Source organism: Oncorhynchus keta, unplaced genomic scaffold (genome assembly GCF_023373465.1).
Source record: "Oncorhynchus keta strain PuntledgeMale-10-30-2019 unplaced genomic scaffold, Oket_V2 Un_contig_17847_pilon_pilon, whole genome shotgun sequence".
In the NCBI taxonomy this organism is placed as follows: domain Eukaryota; kingdom Metazoa; phylum Chordata; class Actinopteri; order Salmoniformes; family Salmonidae; genus Oncorhynchus; species Oncorhynchus keta.
Window position 1 is genome coordinate 1 of NW_026280613.1, and position 18,461 is coordinate 18,461.

Here is an 18,461-nt window from a genome sequence, read left to right on the forward strand (position 1 = left end):
TCTCTTTCCATAGAAAATAATACCATGGGCTCTCTTTCCATAGAAAATAATACCATGGGCTCTCTTTCCATAGAAAATAATACCATGGGCTCTCTTTCCATAGAAAATAATACCATGGGCTCTCTTTCCATAGAAAATAATACCATGGGCCTCTTTCCATAGAAAATAATACCATGGGCTCTCTTTCCATAGAAAATAATACCATGGGCTCTCTTTCCATAGAAAATAATACCATGGGCTCTCTTTCCATAGAAAATAATACCATGGGCTCTCTTTCCATAGAAAATAATACCATGGGCTCTCTTTCCATAGAAAATAATACCATGGGCTCTCTTTCCATAGAAAATAATACCATGGGCTCTCTTTCCATAGAAAATAATACCATGGGCTCTCTTTCCATAGAAAATAATACCATGGGCTCTCTTTCCATAGAAAATAATACCATGGGCTCTCTTTCCATAGAAAATAATACCATGGGCTCTCTTTCCATAGAAAATAATACCATGGGCTCTCTTTCCATAGAAAATAATACCATGGGCTCTCTTTCCATAGAAAATAATACCATGGGCTCTCTTTCCATAGAAAATAATACCATGGGCTCTCTTTCCATAGAAAATAATACCATGGGCTCTCTTTCCATAGAAAATAATACCATGGGCTCTCTTTCCATAGAAAATAATACCATGGGCTCTCTTTCCATAGAAAATAATACCATGGGCTCTCTTTCCATAGAAAATAATACCATGGGCTCTCTTTCCATAGAAAATAATACTACCACGGATTTCACTCCGTCCCAAATGAATGCCACTAGAATGCTAAAAATATATATATATATTTATTATTTTATGCCATGTAACTATATCAGATTACTAAGTGTAATCTTCTTCTAGGAAAGAGAATGCCTGAAACTGGGAAGCACTAAAGAAGAAGCAAGAGCAAGAAGACGAGAGGAAGAAGAAGATGGAGGGAGAGAAGAGGAGAAAACAGGAGAGATGAAGAAGAAGAGGGATGAACGGCTGCGGAGGGTAGTCGAGGCCCGGGTGAAGGAAGAACAGAAAGAGGAGGAGAAGAAGAAGAAGATTGAGCAGAAAATGCTCCAGATTGACGAGAAACACGACAAGGTGAGGCGCTGACGAGAGACGCGGCGGACAGGTGAGGTGTTGACGAGAGGCGCGACGGGGTGAGACGTTGACGAGAGACGCGGCGGGGTGAGGCGTTGACGAGAGGCGCGGCGGGTGCAGGCGTTGACGAGAGACGCGGCTGACGAGAGACGCGGCGGGTGAGGCGTTGACGAGAGGGGACGGGGTGAGGCGTTGACGAGGAGGGGACGGGGTGAGGCGTTGACGAGAGGGGACGGGGTGAGGCGTTGACGAGAGGGGACGGGGTGAGGCGTTGACGCAGAGGGGACGGGGTGAGGCGTTGACGAGAGGGGATTAGTGAGGCGTTGACGAGGACGGGGAGGAGGCGTTGACGAGAGGGACGGGGGTGAGGCGTTGACGACTCTCTTTCCATAGAAAATAATACCATGGGCTCTCTTTCCATAGAAAATAATACTCATGGCTCTCTCTTCCACAGAAAATAATACCATCTTTCCATAGAAAATAATACCATGGGCTCTCTTCCATAGAAAATAATACCATGGGCCAGAGAAAATAATCTGGGCTCTTCCATAGAAAATAATACCATGGGCTCTCTTTCCATAGAAAATAATACCATGGGCTTCCATAGAAAATAATACCATGGGCTCTCTTTCCATAGAAAATAATACCATGGGCTCTTTCCATAGAAAATAATACCATGGGCTCTCTTTCCATAGAAAATAATACCATGGGCTCTCTTTCCATAGAAAATAATACCATGGGCTCTCTTTCCATAGAAAATAATACCATGGGCTCTCTTTCCATAGAAAATAATACCATGGGCTCTCTTTCCATAGAAAATAATACCATGGGCTCTCTTTCCATAGAAAATAATACCATGGGCTCTCTTTCCATAGAAAATAATACCATGGGCTCTTTCCATAGAAAATAATACCATGGGCTCTCTTTCCATAGAAAATAATACCATGGGCTCTCTTTCCATAGAAAATAATACCATGGGCTTTCCATAGAAAATAATACCATGGGCTACCTCTTTCCATAGAAAATAATACCATGGGCTCTCTTTCCATAGAAAATAATACCATGGGCTCTCTTTCCATAGAAAATAATACCATGGGCTCTCTTTCCATAGAAAATAATACCATGGGCTCTCTTTCCATAGAAAATAATACCATGGGCTCTCTTTCCATAGAAAATAATACCATGGGCTCTCTTTCCATAGAAAATAATACCATGGGCTCTCTTTCCATAGAAAATAATACCATGGGCTCTCTTTCCATAGAAAATAATACCATGGGCTCTCTTTCCATAGAAAATAATACCATGGGCTCTCTTTCCATAGAAAATAATACCATGGGCTCTCTTTCCATAGAAAATAATACCATGGGCTCTCTTTCCATAGAAAATAATACCATGGGCTCTCTTTCCATAGAAAATAATACCATGGGGGCTGGGCTCTTTCCATAGAAAATAATACCATGGGCTCTCTTTCCATAGAAAATAATACCATGGGCTCTCTTTCCATAGAAAATAATACCATGGGCTCTCTTTCCATAGAAAATAATACCATGGGCTCTCTTTCCATAGAAAATAATACCATGGGCTCTCTTTCCATAGAAAATAATACCATGGGCTCTCTTTCCATAGAAAATAATACCATGGGCTCTCTTTCCATAGAAAATAATACCATGGGCTCCATAGAAAATAATCTTTCCATAGAAAATAATACCATGGGCTCTCTTCCATAGAAAATAATACCATGGGCTCTCTTTCCATAGAAAATAATACCATGGGCTCTCTTTCCATAGAAAATAATACCATGGGCTCTCTTTCCATAGAAAATAATACCATGGGCTCTCTTTCCATAGAAAATAATACCATGGGCTCTCTTTCCATAGAAAATAATACCATGGGCTCTCTTTCCATAGAAAATAATACCATGGGCTCTCTTTCCATAGAAAATAATACATAGAAAATAATATGGGCTCTCTTTCCATAGAAAATAATACCATGGGCTCTCTTTCCATAGAAAATAATACCATGGGCTCTCTTTCCATAGAAAATAATACCATGGGCTCTCTTTCCATAGAAAATAATACCATGGGCTCTCTTTCCATAGAAAATAATACCATGGGCTCTCTTTCCATAGAAAATAATACCATGGGCTCTCTTTCCATAGAAAATAATACCATGGGCTCTCTTTCCATAGAAAATAATACCAATAATACCATGGGCTCTCTTTCCATAGAAAATAATACCATGGGCTCTCTTTCCATAGAAAATAATACCATGGGCTCTCTTTCCATAGAAAATAATACCATGGGCTCTCTTTCCATAGAAAATAATACCATGGGCTCTCTTTCCATATAAAATAATACTATGGGCTCTCTTTCCATAGAAAATAATACCATGGGCTCTCTTTCCATAGAAAATAATACCATGGGCTCTCTTTCCATAGAAAATAATACCATGGGCTCTCTTTCCATAGAAAATAATACCATGGGCTCTCTTTCCATAGAAAATAATACCATGGGCTCTCTTTCCATAGAAAATAATATGGGCTCTTTCCATGGGCTCTCTTTCCATAGAAAATAATACCATGGGCTCTCTTTCCATAGAAAATAATACCATGGGCTCTCTTTCCATAGAAAATAATATGGGAAAATAATACCATGGGCTCTCTTTCCATAGAAAATAATACCATGGGCTCTCTTTCCATAGAAAATAATACCATGGGCTCTCTTTCCATAGAAAATAATACCATGGGCTCTCTTTCCATAGAAAATAATACCATGGGCTCTCTTTCCAGAAAATAATACCATGGGCTCTCTTTCCATAGAAAATAATACCATGGGCTCTCTTTCCATAGAAAATAATACCATGGGCTCTCTTTCCATATAAATAATACTATGGGCTCTCTTTCCATTTCCAAATAATACCATGGGCTCTCTTTCCATAGAAAATAATACCATGGGCTCTCTTTCCATAGAAAATAATACTATGGTCTCTCTTTCCATAGAAAATAATACCATGGGCTCTCTTTCCATAGAAAATAATACCATGGGCTCTCTTTCCATAGAAAATAATACCATGGGCTCTCTTTCCATAGAAAATAATACCATGGGCTCTCTTTCCATAGAAAATAATACCATGGGCTCTCTTTCCATAGAAAATAATACCATGGGCTCTCTTTCCATAGAAAATAATACCATGGGCTCTCTTTCCATAGAAAATAATACCATGGGCTCTCTTTCCATAGAAAATAATACCATGGGCTCTCTTTCCATAGAAAATAATACCATGGGCTCTCTTTCCATAGAAAATAATACCATGGGCTCTCTTTCCATAGAAAATAATACCATGGGCTCTCTTTCCATAGAAAATAATACCATGGGCTCTCTTTCCATAGAAAATAATACCATGGGCTCTCTTTCCATAGAAAATAATACCATGGGCTCTCTTTCCATAGAAAATAATACCATGGGCTTTCTCTTTCCATATATAATAATACCATGGGCTCTCTTTCCATTGAAAATAATACCATGGGCTCTCTTTCCAGAAAATAATACCATGGGCTCTCTTTCCATAGAAAATAATACCATGGGCTCTCTTTCCATAGAAAATAATACTATGGGCTCTCTTTCCATATAAAATAATACCATGGGCTCTCTTTCCATTTCAAATAATACCATGGGCTCTCTTTCCATTTCAAATAATACCATGGGCTCTCTTTCCATAGAAAATAATACCATGGGCTCTCTTTCCATAGAAAATAATACCATGGGCTCTCTTTCCATAGAAAATAATACCATGGGCTCTCTTTCCATAGAAAATAATGCCATGGGCTCTCTTTCCATAGAAAATAATACCATGGGCTCTCTTTCCGTAGAAAATAATACTATGGGCTCTCTTTCCATAATAATAATACTATGGGCTCTCTTTCCATTTCAAATAATACCATGGGCTCTCTTTCCATTTCAAATAATACCATGGGCTCTCTTTCCATAGAAAATAATACCATGGGCTCTCTTTCCATAGAAAATAATACCATGGGCTCTCTTTCCATATATAATAATACTATGGGCTCTCTTTCCATTTCAAATAATACCATGGGCTCTCTTTCCATTTCAAATAATACCATGGGCTCTCTTTCCATAGAAAATAATACTATGGGCTCTCTTTCCATAGAAAATAATACCATGGGCTCTCTTTCCATAGAAAATAATACCATGGGCTCTCTTTCCATAGAAAATAATGCCATGGGCTCTCTTTCCATAGAAAATAATGCCATGGGCTCTCTTTCCATAGAAAATAATGCCATGGGCTCTCTTTCCATAGAAAATAATACCATGGGCTCTCTTTCCATAGAAAATAATGCCATGGGCTCTCTTTCCATAGAAAATAATGCCATGGGCTCTCTTTCCATAGAAAATAATACCATGGGCTCTCTTTCCATAGAAAATAATACTATGGGCTCTCTTTCCATATGGGAAAATAATACCATGGGCTCTCTTTCCATAGAAAATAATACCATGGGCTCTCTTTCCATAGAAAATAATACCATGGGCTCTCTTTCCATAGAAAATAATACCATGGGCTCTCTTTCCATAGAAAATAATACCATGGGCTCTCTTTCCATAGAAAATAATACCATGGGCTCTCTTTCCATAGAAAATAATACCATGGGCTCTCTTTACATAGAAAATAATACCATGGGCTCTCTTTCCATAGAAAATAATACCATGGGCTCTCTTTCCATAGAAAATAATACCATGGGCTCTCTTTCCATAGAAAATAATGCCATGGGCTCTCTTTCCATAGAAAATAATACCATGGGCTCTCTTTCCATAGAAAATAATGCCATGGGCTCTCTTTCCATAGAAAATAATACCATGGGCTCTCTTTCCATAGAAAATAATACCATGGGCTCTCTTTCCATAGAAAATAATACCATGGGCTCTCTTTCCATAGAAAATAATACCATGGGCTCTCTTTCCATAGAAAATAATACCATGGGCTCTCTTTCCATAGAAAATAATACCATGGGCTCTCTTTCCATATATAATAATACTATGGGCTCTCTTTCCATTTCAAATAATACCATGGGCTCTCTTTCCATTTCAAATAATACCATGGGCTCTCTTTCCATAGAAAATAATACCATGGGCTCTCTTTCCATAGAAAATAATACCATGGGCTCTCTTTCCATAGAAAATAATACCATGGGCTCTCTTTCCATAGAAAATAATGCCATGGGCTCTCTTTCCATAGAAAATAATGCCATGGGCTCTCTTTCCATAGAAAATAATGCCATGGGCTCTCTTTCCATAGAAAATAATGCCATGGGCTCTCTTTCCATAGAAAATAATGCCATGGGCTCTCTTTCCATAGAAAATAATGCCATGGGCTCTCTTTCCATAGAAAATAATGCCATGGGCTCTCTTTCCATAGAAAATAATGCCATGGGCTCTCTTTCCATAGAAAATAATGCCATGGGCTCTCTTTCCATAGAAAATAATACATAGAAAATAATGCCATGGGCTCTCTTTCCATAGAAAATAATACCATGGGCTCTCTTTCCATAGAAAATAATACCATGGGCTCTCTTTCCATAGAAAATAATACCATGGGCTCTCTTTCCATAGAAAATAATACCATGGGCTCTCTTTCCATAGAAAATAATACCATGGGCTCTCTTTCCATAGAAAATAATACCATGGGCTCTCTTTCCATAGAAAATAATACCATGGGCTCTCTTTACATAGAAAATAATACCATGGGCTCTCTTTCCATAGAAAATAATACCATGGGCTCTCTTTCCATAGAAAATAATACCATGGGCTCTCTTTCCATAGAAAATAATACCATGGGCTCTCTTTCCATAGAAAATAATGCCATGGGCTCTCTTTCCATAGAAAATAATACCATGGGCTCTCTTTCCATAGAAAATAATGCCATGGGCTCTCTTTCCATAGAAAATAATACCATGGGCTCTCTTTCCATAGAAAATAATACCATGGGCTCTCTTTCCATAGAAAATAATACCATGGGCTCTCTTTCCATAGAAAATAATACCATGGGCTCTCTTTCCGTAGAAAATAATACTATGGGCTCTCTTTCCATATATAATAATACTATGGGCTCTCTTTCCATTTCAAATAATACCATGGGCTCTCTTTCCATTTCAAATAATACCATGGGCTCTCTTTCCATAGAAAATAATACCATGGGCTCTCTTTCCATAGAAAATAATACCATGGGCTCTCTTTCCATAGAAAATAATGCCATGGGCTCTCTTTCCATAGAAAATAATGCCATGGGCTCTCTTTCCATAGAAAATAATGCCATGGGCTCTCTTTCCATAGAAAATAATGCCATGGGCTCTCTTTCCATAGAAAATAATGCCATGGGCTCTCTTTCCATAGAAAATAATGCCATGGGCTCTCTTTCCATAGAAAATAATGCCATGGGCTCTCTTTCCATAGGAAATAATGCCATGGGCTCTCTTTCCATAGAAAATAATGCCATGGGCTCTCTTTCCATAGAAAATAATGCCATGGGCTCTCTTTCCATAGAAAATAATACCATGGGCTCTCTTTCCATAGAAAATAATACCATGGGCTCTCTTTCCATAGAAAATAATACCATGGGCTCTCTTTCCATAGAAAATAATACCATGGGCTCTCTTTCCATAGAAAATAATACCATGGGCTCTCTTTCCATAGAAAATAATACCATGGGCTCTCTTTCCATAGAAAATAATACCATGGGCTCTCTTTCCATAGAAAATAATACCATGGGCTCTCTTTACATAGAAAATAATACCATGGGCTCTCTTTCCATAGAAAATAATACCATGGGCTCTCTTTCCATAGAAAATAATACCATGGGCTCTCTTTCCATAGAAAATAATACCATGGGCTCTCTTTCCATAGAAAATAATACCATGGGCTCTCTTTCCATAGAAAATAATACCATGGGCTCTCTTTCCATAGAAAATAATACCATGGGCTCTCTTTCCATAGAAAATAATACCATGGGCTCTCTTTCCATAGAAAATAATACCATGGGCTCTCTTTCCATAGAAAATAATACCATGGGCTCTCTTTCCATAGAAAATAATACCATGGGCTCTCTTTCCATATATAATAATACTATGGGCTCTCTTTCCATTTCAAATAATACCATGGGCTCTCTTTCCGTAGAAAATAATACCATGGGCTCTCTTTCCATTTCAAATAATACCATGGGCTCTCTTTCCATTTCAAATAATACCATGGGCTCTCTTTCCATAGAAAATAATACTATGGGCTCTCTTTCCATAGAAAATAATACCATGGGCTCTCTTTCCATAGAAAATAATACCATGGGCTCTCTTTCCATAGAAAATAATACCATGGGCTCTCTTTCCATAGAAAATAATACCATGGGCTCTCTTTCCATAGAAAATAATACCATGGGCTCTCTTTCCATAGAAAATAATACCATGGGCTCTCTTTCCATAGAAAATAATACCATGGGCTCTCTTTCCATAGAAAATAATACCATGGGCTCTCTTTCCATAGAAAATAATACCATGGGCTCTCTTTCCATAGAAAATAATACCATGGGCTCTCTTTCCATAGAAAATAATACCATGGGCTCTCTTTCCATAGAAAATAATACCATGGGCTCTCTTTCCATAGAAAATAATACCATGGGCTCTCTTTCCATAGAAAATAATACCATGGGCTCTCTTTCCGTAGAAAATAATACTATGGGCTCTCTTTCCATATAATAATACTATGGGCTCTCTTTCCATTTCAAATAATACCATGGGCTCTCTTTCCATTTCAAATAATACCATGGGCTCTCTTTCCATAGAAAATAATACCATGGGCTCTCTTTCCATAGAAAATAATACTATGGGCTCTCTTTCCATATATAATAATACTATGGGCTCTCTTTCCATTTCAAATAATACCATGGGCTCTCTTTCCATTTCAAATAATACCATGGGCTCTCTTTCCATTTCAAATAATACTATGGGCTCTCTTTCCATAGAAAATAATACCATGGGCTCTCTTTCCATAGAAAATAATGCCATGGGCTCTCTTTCCATAGAAAATAATGCCATGGGCTCTCTTTCCATAGAAAATAATGCCATGGGCTCTCTTTCCATAGAAAATAATGCCATGGGCTCTCTTTCCATAGAAAATAATGCCATGGGCTCTCTTTCCATAGAAAATAATGCCATGGGCTCTCTTTCCATAGAAAATAATGCCATGGGCTCTCTTTCCATAGAAAATAATGCCATGGGCTCTCTTTCCATAGAAAATAATGCCATGGGCTCTCTTTCCATAGAAAATAATGCCATGGGCTCTCTTTCCATAGAAAATAATGCCATGGGCTCTCTTTCCATAGAAAATAATACCATGGGCTCTCTTTCCATAGAAAATAATACCATGGGCTCTCTTTCCATAGAAAATAATACCATGGGCTCTCTTTCCATAGAAAATAATACCATGGGCTCTCTTTCCATAGAAAATAATACCATGGGCTCTCTTTCCATAGAAAATAATACCATGGGCTCTCTTTCCATAGAAAATAATACCATGGGCTCTCTTTCCATAGAAAATAATACCATGGGCTCTCTTTCCATAGAAAATAATACCATGGGCTCTCTTTCCATAGAAAATAATACCATGGGCTCTCTTTCCATAGAAAATAATACCATGGGCTCTCTTTCCATAGAAAATAATGCCATGGGCTCTCTTTCCATAGAAAATAATACCATGGGCTCTCTTTCCATAGAAAATAATGCCATGGGCTCTCTTTCCATAGAAAATAATACCATGGGCTCTCTTTCCATAGAAAATAATACCATGGGCTCTCTTTCCATAGAAAATAATACCATGGGCTCTCTTTCCATAGAAAATAATACCATGGGCTCTCTTTCCATAGAAAATAATACCATGGGCTCTCTTTCCATAGAAAATAATACCATGGGCTCTCTTTCCATAGAAAATAATGCCATGGGCTCTCTTTCCATAGAAAATAATACCATGGGCTCTCTTTCCATAGAAAATAATGCCATGGGCTCTCTTTCCATAGAAAATAATACCATGGGCTCTCTTTCCATAGAAAATAATGCCATGGGCTCTCTTTCCATAGAAAATAATACCATGGGCTCTCTTTCCATAGAAAATAATGCCATGGGCTCTCTTTCCATAGAAAATAATGCCATGGGCTCTCTTTCCATAGAAAATAATGCCATGGGCTCTCTTTCCATAGAAAATAATGCCATGGGCTCTCTTTCCATAGAAAATAATGCCATGGGCTCTCTTTCCATAGAAAATAATGCCATGGGCTCTCTTTCCATAGAAAATAATGCCATGGGCTCTCTTTCCATAGAAAATAATGCCATGGGCTCTCTTTCCATAGAAAATAATGCCATGGGCTCTCTTTCCATAGAAAATAATACCATGGGCTCTCTTTCCATAGAAAATAATACCATGGGCTCTCTTTCCATAGAAAATAATACCATGGGCTCTCTTTCCATAGAAAATAATACCATGGGCTCTCTTTCCATAGAAAATAATACCATGGGCTCTCTTTCCATAGAAAATAATACCATGGGCTCTCTTTCCATAGAAAATAATACCATGGGCTCTCTTTCCATAGAAAATAATACCATGGGCTCTCTTTCCATAGAAAATAATACCATGGGCTCTCTTTCCATAGAAAATAATACCATGGGCTCTCTTTCCATAGAAAATAATACCATGGGCTCTCTTTCCATAGAAAATAATACCATGGGCTCTCTTTCCATAGAAAATAATACCATGGGCTCTCTTTCCATAGAAAATAATACCATGGGCTCTCTTTCCATAGAAAATAATACCATGGGCTCTCTTTCCATAGAAAATAATACCATGGGCTCTCTTTCCATAGAAAATAATACCATGGGCTCTCTTTCCATAGAAAATAATACCATGGGCTCTCTTTCCATAGAAAATAATACCATGGGCTCTCTTTCCATAGAAAATAATGCCATGGGCTCTCTTTCCATAGAAAATAATGCCATGGGCTCTCTTTCCATAGAAAATAATGCCATGGGCTCTCTTTCCATAGAAAATAATGCCATGGGCTCTCTTTCCATAGAAAATAATGCCATGGGCTCTCTTTCCATAGAAAATAATGCCATGGGCTCTCTTTCCATAGAAAATAATGCCATGGGCTCTCTTTCCATAGAAAATAATACCATGGGCTCTCTTTCCATAGAAAATAATACCATGGGCTCTCTTTCCATAGAAAATAATACCATGGGCTCTCTTTCCATAGAAAATAATACCATGGGCTCTCTTTCCATAGAAAATAATACAATGGGCTCTCTTTCCATAGAAAATAATACCATGGGCTCTCTTTCCATAGAAAATAATACCATGGGCTCTCTTTCCATAGAAAATAATACCATGGGCTCTCTTTCCATAGAAAATAATACCATGGGCTCTCTTTCCATAGAAAATAATACCATGGGCTCTCTTTCCATAGAAAATAATACCATGGGCTCTCTTTACATAGAAAATAATACCATGGGCTCTCTTTCCATAGAAAATAATACCATGGGCTCTCTTTACATAGAAAATAATACCATGGGCTCTCTTTCCATAGAAAATAATGCCATGGGCTCTCTTTCCATAGAAAATAATACCATGGGCTCTCTTTCCATAGAAAATAATGCCATGGGCTCTCTTTCCATAGAAAATAATACCATGGGCTCTCTTTCCATAGAAAATAATGCCATGGGCTCTCTTTCCATAGAAAATAATGCCATGGGCTCTCTTTCCATAGAAAATAATGCCATGGGCTCTCTTTCCATAGAAAATAATACCATGGGCTCTCTTTCCATAGAAAATAATACCATGGGCTCTCTTTCCATAGAAAATAATACCATGGGCTCTCTTTCCATAGAAAATAATACCATGGGCTCTCTTTCCATAGAAAATAATACCATGGGCTCTCTTTCCATAGAAAATAATACCATGGGCTCTCTTTCCATAGAAAATAATACCATGGGCTCTCTTTCCATAGAAAATAATACCATGGGCTCTCTTTCCATAGAAAATAATACCATGGGCTCTCTTTCCATAGAAAATAATACCATGGGCTCTCTTTCCATAGAAAATAATACCATGGGCTCTCTTTCCATAGAAAATAATACCATGGGCTCTCTTTCCATAGAAAATAATACCATGGGCTCTCTTTCCATAGAAAATAATACCATGGGCTCTCTTTCCATAGAAAATAATACCATGGGCTCTCTTTCCATAGAAAATAATACCATGGGCTCTCTTTCCATAGAAAATAATACCATGGGCTCTCTTTACATAGAAAATAATACCATGGGCTCTCTTTACATAGAAAATAATACCATGGGCTCTCTTTACATAGAAAATAATACCATGGGCTCTCTTTACATAGAAAATAATACCATGGGCTCTCTTTACATAGAAAATAATACCATGGGCTCTCTTTACATAGAAAATAATACCATGGGCTCTCTTTCCATAGAAAATAATACCATGGGCTCTCTTTCCATAGAAAATAATGCCATGGGCTCTCTTTCCATAGAAAATAATACCATGGGCTCTCTTTCCATAGAAAATAATGCCATGGGCTCTCTTTCCATAGAAAATAATACCATGGGGCTCTCTTTCCATAGAAAATAATGCCATGGGCTCTCTTTCCATAGAAAATAATACCATGGGCTCTCTTTCCATAGAAAATAATGCCATGGGCTCTCTTTCCATAGAAAATAATGCCATGGGCTCTCTTTCCATAGAAAATAATGCCATGGGCTCTCTTTCCATAGAAAATAATGCCATGGGCTCTCTTTCCATAGAAAATAATGCCATGGGCTCTCTTTCCATAGAAAATAATACCATGGGCTCTCTTTCCATAGAAAATAAAAATAATACTACCACGGATTTCACTCCGTCCCAAATGAGATGCCACTAGAATGCTAAAAATATATATATATATATTTATTATTTTTATGCCATGTAACTATATCAGATTACTAAGTGTAATCTTCTTCTAGGAAAGAGAACGCCTGAAACTGGAAGCACTAAAGAAGAAGCAAGAGCAAGAAGACGAGAGGAAGAAGAAGATGGAGGAGGAGAAGAGGAGAAAACAGGAGGAGATGAAGAAGAAGAGGGATGAACGGCTGCGGAGGGTAGTCGAGGCCCGGGTGAAGGAAGAACAGAAAGAGGAGGAGAAGAAGAAGAAGATTGAGCAGAAAATGCTCCAGATTGACGAGAAACACGACAAGGTGAGGTGTTGACGAGAGACGCGACAGGGTGAGGTGTTGACGAGAGACGCGACGGGGTGAGACGTTGACGAGAGACGCGGCGGGGTGAGGCGTTGACGAGAGACGCGGCGGGGTGAGGCGTTGACGAGAGACGCGGCGGGGTGAGGCGTTGACGAGAGACGCGGCGGGGTGAGGCGTTGACGAGAGGGGACGGGTGAGGCGTTGACGAGAGGGGACGGGGTGAGGCGTTGACGAGAGGGGACGGGGTGAGGCGTTGACGAGAGGGGACGGGTGAGGCGTTGACGAGAGGGGACGGGGTGAGGCGTTGACGAGAGGGGACGGGGTGAGGCGTTGACGAGAGGGGACGGGGTGAGGCGTTGACGAGAGGGGACGGGGTGAGGCGTTGACGAGAGGGGACGGGGTGAGGCGTTGACGAGAGGGGACGGGGTGAGGCGTTGACGAGAGGGGACGGGGTGAGGCGTTGACGAGAGACGCGGCGGGGCGAGGCGTTGACGAGAGACGCGACGGGGCGAGGCGTTGACGAGAGACGCGACGGGGCGAGGCGTTGACGAGAGACGCGGCGGGGCGAGGCGTTGACGAGAGACGCGACGGGGCGAGGCGTTGACGAGAGACGCGACGGGGAGAGGCGTTGACGAGAGACGCGACGGGGCGAGGCGTTGACGAGAGACGCGACGGGGCGAGGCGTTGACGAGAGACGCGACGGGGCGAGGCGTTGACGAGAGACGCGACGGGGCGAGGCGTTGACGAGAGACGCGACGGGGCGAGGCGTTGACGAGAGACGCGACGGGGTGAGGCGTTGACGAGAGGGGACGGGGCGGGGCGAGACGTTGGCGCGACTTTACTGAATGACGGACGGAAGACATCTGATGCCGAGGTGAAGCTACAGTAATGGGGGTCCTGTTCATTTTGGGCACAAACCGCCTTGAAATGGAGTGTAAAAGAGGAGAAACTATCTGAACTTATCCAATAGGAAACTAGTTTTTGTAAAACTATCTTCCCCCTGTTCCCGCAGCTGCGAGTGGAGCGCATGGCAGAGGAGAGAGCCAAGAAGAAGGTGGCCACCAAACGCCAGGAGGAGCTGGAACTGAGGAGGAAGATGGAGGAGGACGTCAGGAGGAAGAAGATTCAACAGTCTGTAAGACACTCCTGTTTCCTACTTTCTATTTATTAGTAGTAGTATGATTTATTTTTAGTGGGCAGATATAGGAGGGGTAGACGGAATGCCGCCCGTAGGGGGGTAGACGGAATGCCGCCCGTAGGGGGTGGTAGACGGAATGCCGCCCGTGGGGGGTGGTAGACGGAATGCCGCCCGTGGGGGGTGGTAGACGGAATGCCGCCCGTGGGGGGTGGTAGACGGAATGCCGCCCGTGGGGGTGGTAGACGGAATGCCGCCCGTGGGGGTAGACGGAATGCCGCCCGTCTGGGGGGTACACGGAATGCCGCCCGTAGGGGGTAGACGGAATGCCGCCCGTAGGGGTAGACGGAATGCCGCCCGTGGGGGGGTAGACGGAATGCCGCCCGTAGGGGGGGGGGGGGTAGACGGAATGCCGCCCGTAGCGGGGGTAGAATCCGTACCCACTCTTGACCCATTGATAGTGGAATTTCTATAGTTCCTATGTGTTTTGTAGCCAAAAACAAATTCGCACTCAATTCTAATTCATTAATGATTTGTAAGTTCATTAATTATGCATGAAGTAGATTGAGACCAGTCTTAAAAGCCAAGGTAATAATGTTTAATTCCAGAGAGTACTAAATGCATACACACATTTCCACAGGTTATAAACTGAAAATGGCGTCAGCGTTTTCCAAACGTTCTATTCCACAAGCAGAGGGGCTCCCTAGCTTTTGAGCCTTCGCGTTATCAGCACGAAGTCAAGGCCAGTCAGTATAAATCAACATTCTCGACAATCTGGAGATGCCCCGTTCCCACCACCTGGAGATTTGTACAACTGAATGAACTAAGGAACAGACCTTCATTGTTACTAAACTCCTGACTACATTATATACAATTGGGAAAGGGAGCAAGAGAGAAAATTCACATGTACAGTACATTATAGCATTTGGACTAGTCAGTTCTGATTGGAATGTATAGATAATTAGTCATTTCAACCATAATTTCCTCTATCACCCATTAATGTCCAAACTGCAGCATTGCCCGCTAGACCAGCCCCAAGGACAGCCATTTTGTTATTAAAAAAAATTGAATGCCTCTTGAAGGTGCTGCATGTGGGTTGTTAAATGTTTGACCCTTGACCCAGGAGGAGGAGGAGAAGCGTCAGCAGGAGCTGCAGGCGAAGAGGAGAGCCGAAGAAGAGCAGGAGAGGGCTCGTAAGATGGCCGAGGCCCGACGAGCCCTGGAGCTGAAGAAAGAACTAGAGAGAGAACTGGAGAGAGAGAGACAAGCATCTGCTGAGAGGTAGTTTTCCTGTCAACTTTTGATGAATGGGAAGTGTTTATTTTCTTATGGAATTACGACAACTGTAAAATGGCCGACAACTGCTGATGTAAAATGGCCTTTCATTATTAATTAGTTTGATCTTCTATTAAACTGGCGTTGTTACTGTTGATGTTCGAAGCTTTGGACTGTGAATGGTTTGGTTTAATGTGGAGACGGAGAAGGCTGTTGCTGAATATTGTGTCTGTCACAGGGAGCGGGTAGAGCGAGAGAAGGCCATTGCTCTTCAGAGAGACGTGGAGAAAGCTGCCCGGGAGAAGGAGAGGAGAGAGTTGGAGAAGAGGAAGAGGGTAAGTCTTCAACCATACCTGTCTTGTTTGGATTAACCATTAATTTAACATGTCTGTTCCTGGTCTTAAACATTGTGTAGACTTGGTTTTTAAGGTACTTTCAGGTTTGTACATAACATTTAAAAGGTGTTAATATTGGGGACTTAGTACATGTACGCTTTCGGTTAGAAGACATTAACGGCAGGTTGAAGTACTAATGGAATGTTTTTATTCTGTCAATAGGAGGAGCAACAGAGGCAGGCTGAGGAGGAGAGACAGCGAGAAGCTGAGAGACTCGCTGAGCGACAGCGAGAAGCTGAGAAACTTGCTGAGCGACAGCGCGAAGCTGAGAAACTCGCTGAGCGACAGCGAGAAGCTGAGAAACTCGCTGAGCGACAGCGAGAAGCCGCTAAGAGCCACCTGACTGCTGAAGTTCAGGTGAGAACACTTCTCTACTTTGACAGGTAAAAAGTAGGGCAGGGAGCATCAACTAGATCAACCCCTGGGTCCATTTAGTTTTCTTGGGGGAGGTGGTCGTGGGGCCGGAAGATGATTACAAATAATGGGTTTAGTCCAAATTGACCGCAAGAAGCCCAAACGGATATTTGACTAAAACAGAATAATTTCAAACCTTGCTTACATGTGTATATGATCACATCTCTATTACGCGTGGAGGGATACCTGGGAATTGATTCCTAAATTAAAAATCACTTTGGTGCTGATTTCCTGGTGTCTTATCCAACAATGACAGTTTGTTGGCCCGCCAGTAGGGGAAGATGTGGGATTGGCCCCAACATATGACTATAACATCGGGGGGGGGAGGGGGGGGGAGCATTGTTTTTAATGTAAACATTTGTTTGTTTTTCCTATTTGTCCCTTGGGGCTGGAAGGAGTGGATGGGGGGTAATGATTTTCCTAATCTTTGCAAAGTGTTGTGTATCTCATAGGCCTATATTGATCCTGTGGTAGATTTACAGATGTTCGTGTGCACTTCTCCTGTTCCCGCCTATAGGTGTTGAAGACGCCTGTAGGGAAGGGAGGAGTCCTCAACGTCACTGTGGATATCGAGGTATGGATCACACTCTCGGTAGAGCTTGCAACGCCAGGGGTTGTTGGGTTCGATTCCCCGGGGCCACCCATACGTAAAATGTACGCAAACTATGACTAAGTCGCTTTGGATAAAAGCATCTGATAAGTGGAAGTAGGAGATGAGGACTCTCAATATGATATACTCTAATGTTGCTGGACCTAATAATAATAATAATAATAATATATGCCATTTAGCAGACGCTTTTATCCAAAGGCTTACAGTCATGTGTGCATACATTCTACGTATGGGTGGTCCCGGGATTGAACCCACTTCCCTGGCGTTACAAGCGCCATGCTCTACCAACTGAGCTACAGAAGGACCTACTTTTATCAGTCCAACCATGGCTGGTGTAGAAATCACACCAACTTGGTCTATTTGAATTCTAAGAGAAGAAGTCCCTGATTTGTCTTCTTGTCCTTGCAGCAGAAATCCCTGATTTGTCTTCTTGTCCTTGCAGCAGTCTCCCCAGTCGTATGAGATCACTCCTAAAGGGGGGGAACAAGCCCGTTGTTCTCAACACCAACCCTGAGGACTATGGGATGGATCAGAACAGTGATGACTCTACTGATGACGAATCTGCACCGAGGAAACCCATCCCCACGTGGGCTGAGGGTACGTTTGACTGACTTTAGACCTTGTGGCAACACGCGGTGCATAACGCCTCCACACAAGGCCTCGTTTATGCCTTTCACTGTGCTTTTTTAAATTATTATTTTTAACCTTTATTTAAAAAACAAAGTGCTAGCTTTTTATAACTACAAGACCCAAGGCCTTAGTCACGATGCTAAAGTGTGAACCCCTTCTTCCCTCCCCTCTAGGCAACCAGCTGAAGCAGTCTATGATGAAGCAATATTTTCACCCAGCTGACGTGGACTCTCACTACGGGGCGATTGAACCCCCAAAGCTGGATCGCATCTTCTGCAAGAGCAAACCTCGCTACTTTAAACGTACCAGCTCTGCTGTCTGGCACTCGCCGCCTCGAATGGGAGCTCTACCCCTTTAAGCACTGGGATAAAATTGTTTTATTTTTTTTCATTTTGGTAATGTTTGTTCTTTCATGTATTGTATTAGGATTCCTAGCTGGCGGACACTTGAAGGGGAAGTGTAAGGAATATAGAACCTTTTTTTCTTTTTTAAAAATTCTTTAAAAAAAATAAATCTTGTATACATTTTTACATTTCTTCTGAATAAAATGGATATAACATCTCCACAACTTTTGAAGATGGTCGTTTAA

General features: G+C 41.3%; 1 protein-coding gene across 1 annotated transcript; it reads left to right on the forward strand.

Moving 5' to 3' along the window:
• Positions 1 to 992: 992 nt before the first annotated feature.
• On the forward strand, positions 993 to 18,440 carry LOC127919910 (inner centromere protein-like). Its single transcript, XM_052503743.1, is given in 10 exon segments — positions 993 to 1,121; positions 13,183 to 13,413; positions 14,426 to 14,548; positions 15,672 to 15,829; positions 16,062 to 16,158; positions 16,381 to 16,575; positions 17,150 to 17,206; positions 17,685 to 17,714; positions 17,716 to 17,839; positions 18,046 to 18,440. Coding segments are annotated over 10 exon segments (1,329 nt in total). The 3' UTR covers positions 18,231 to 18,440.
• The last annotated feature ends 21 nt before the right edge of the window (positions 18,441 to 18,461 follow it).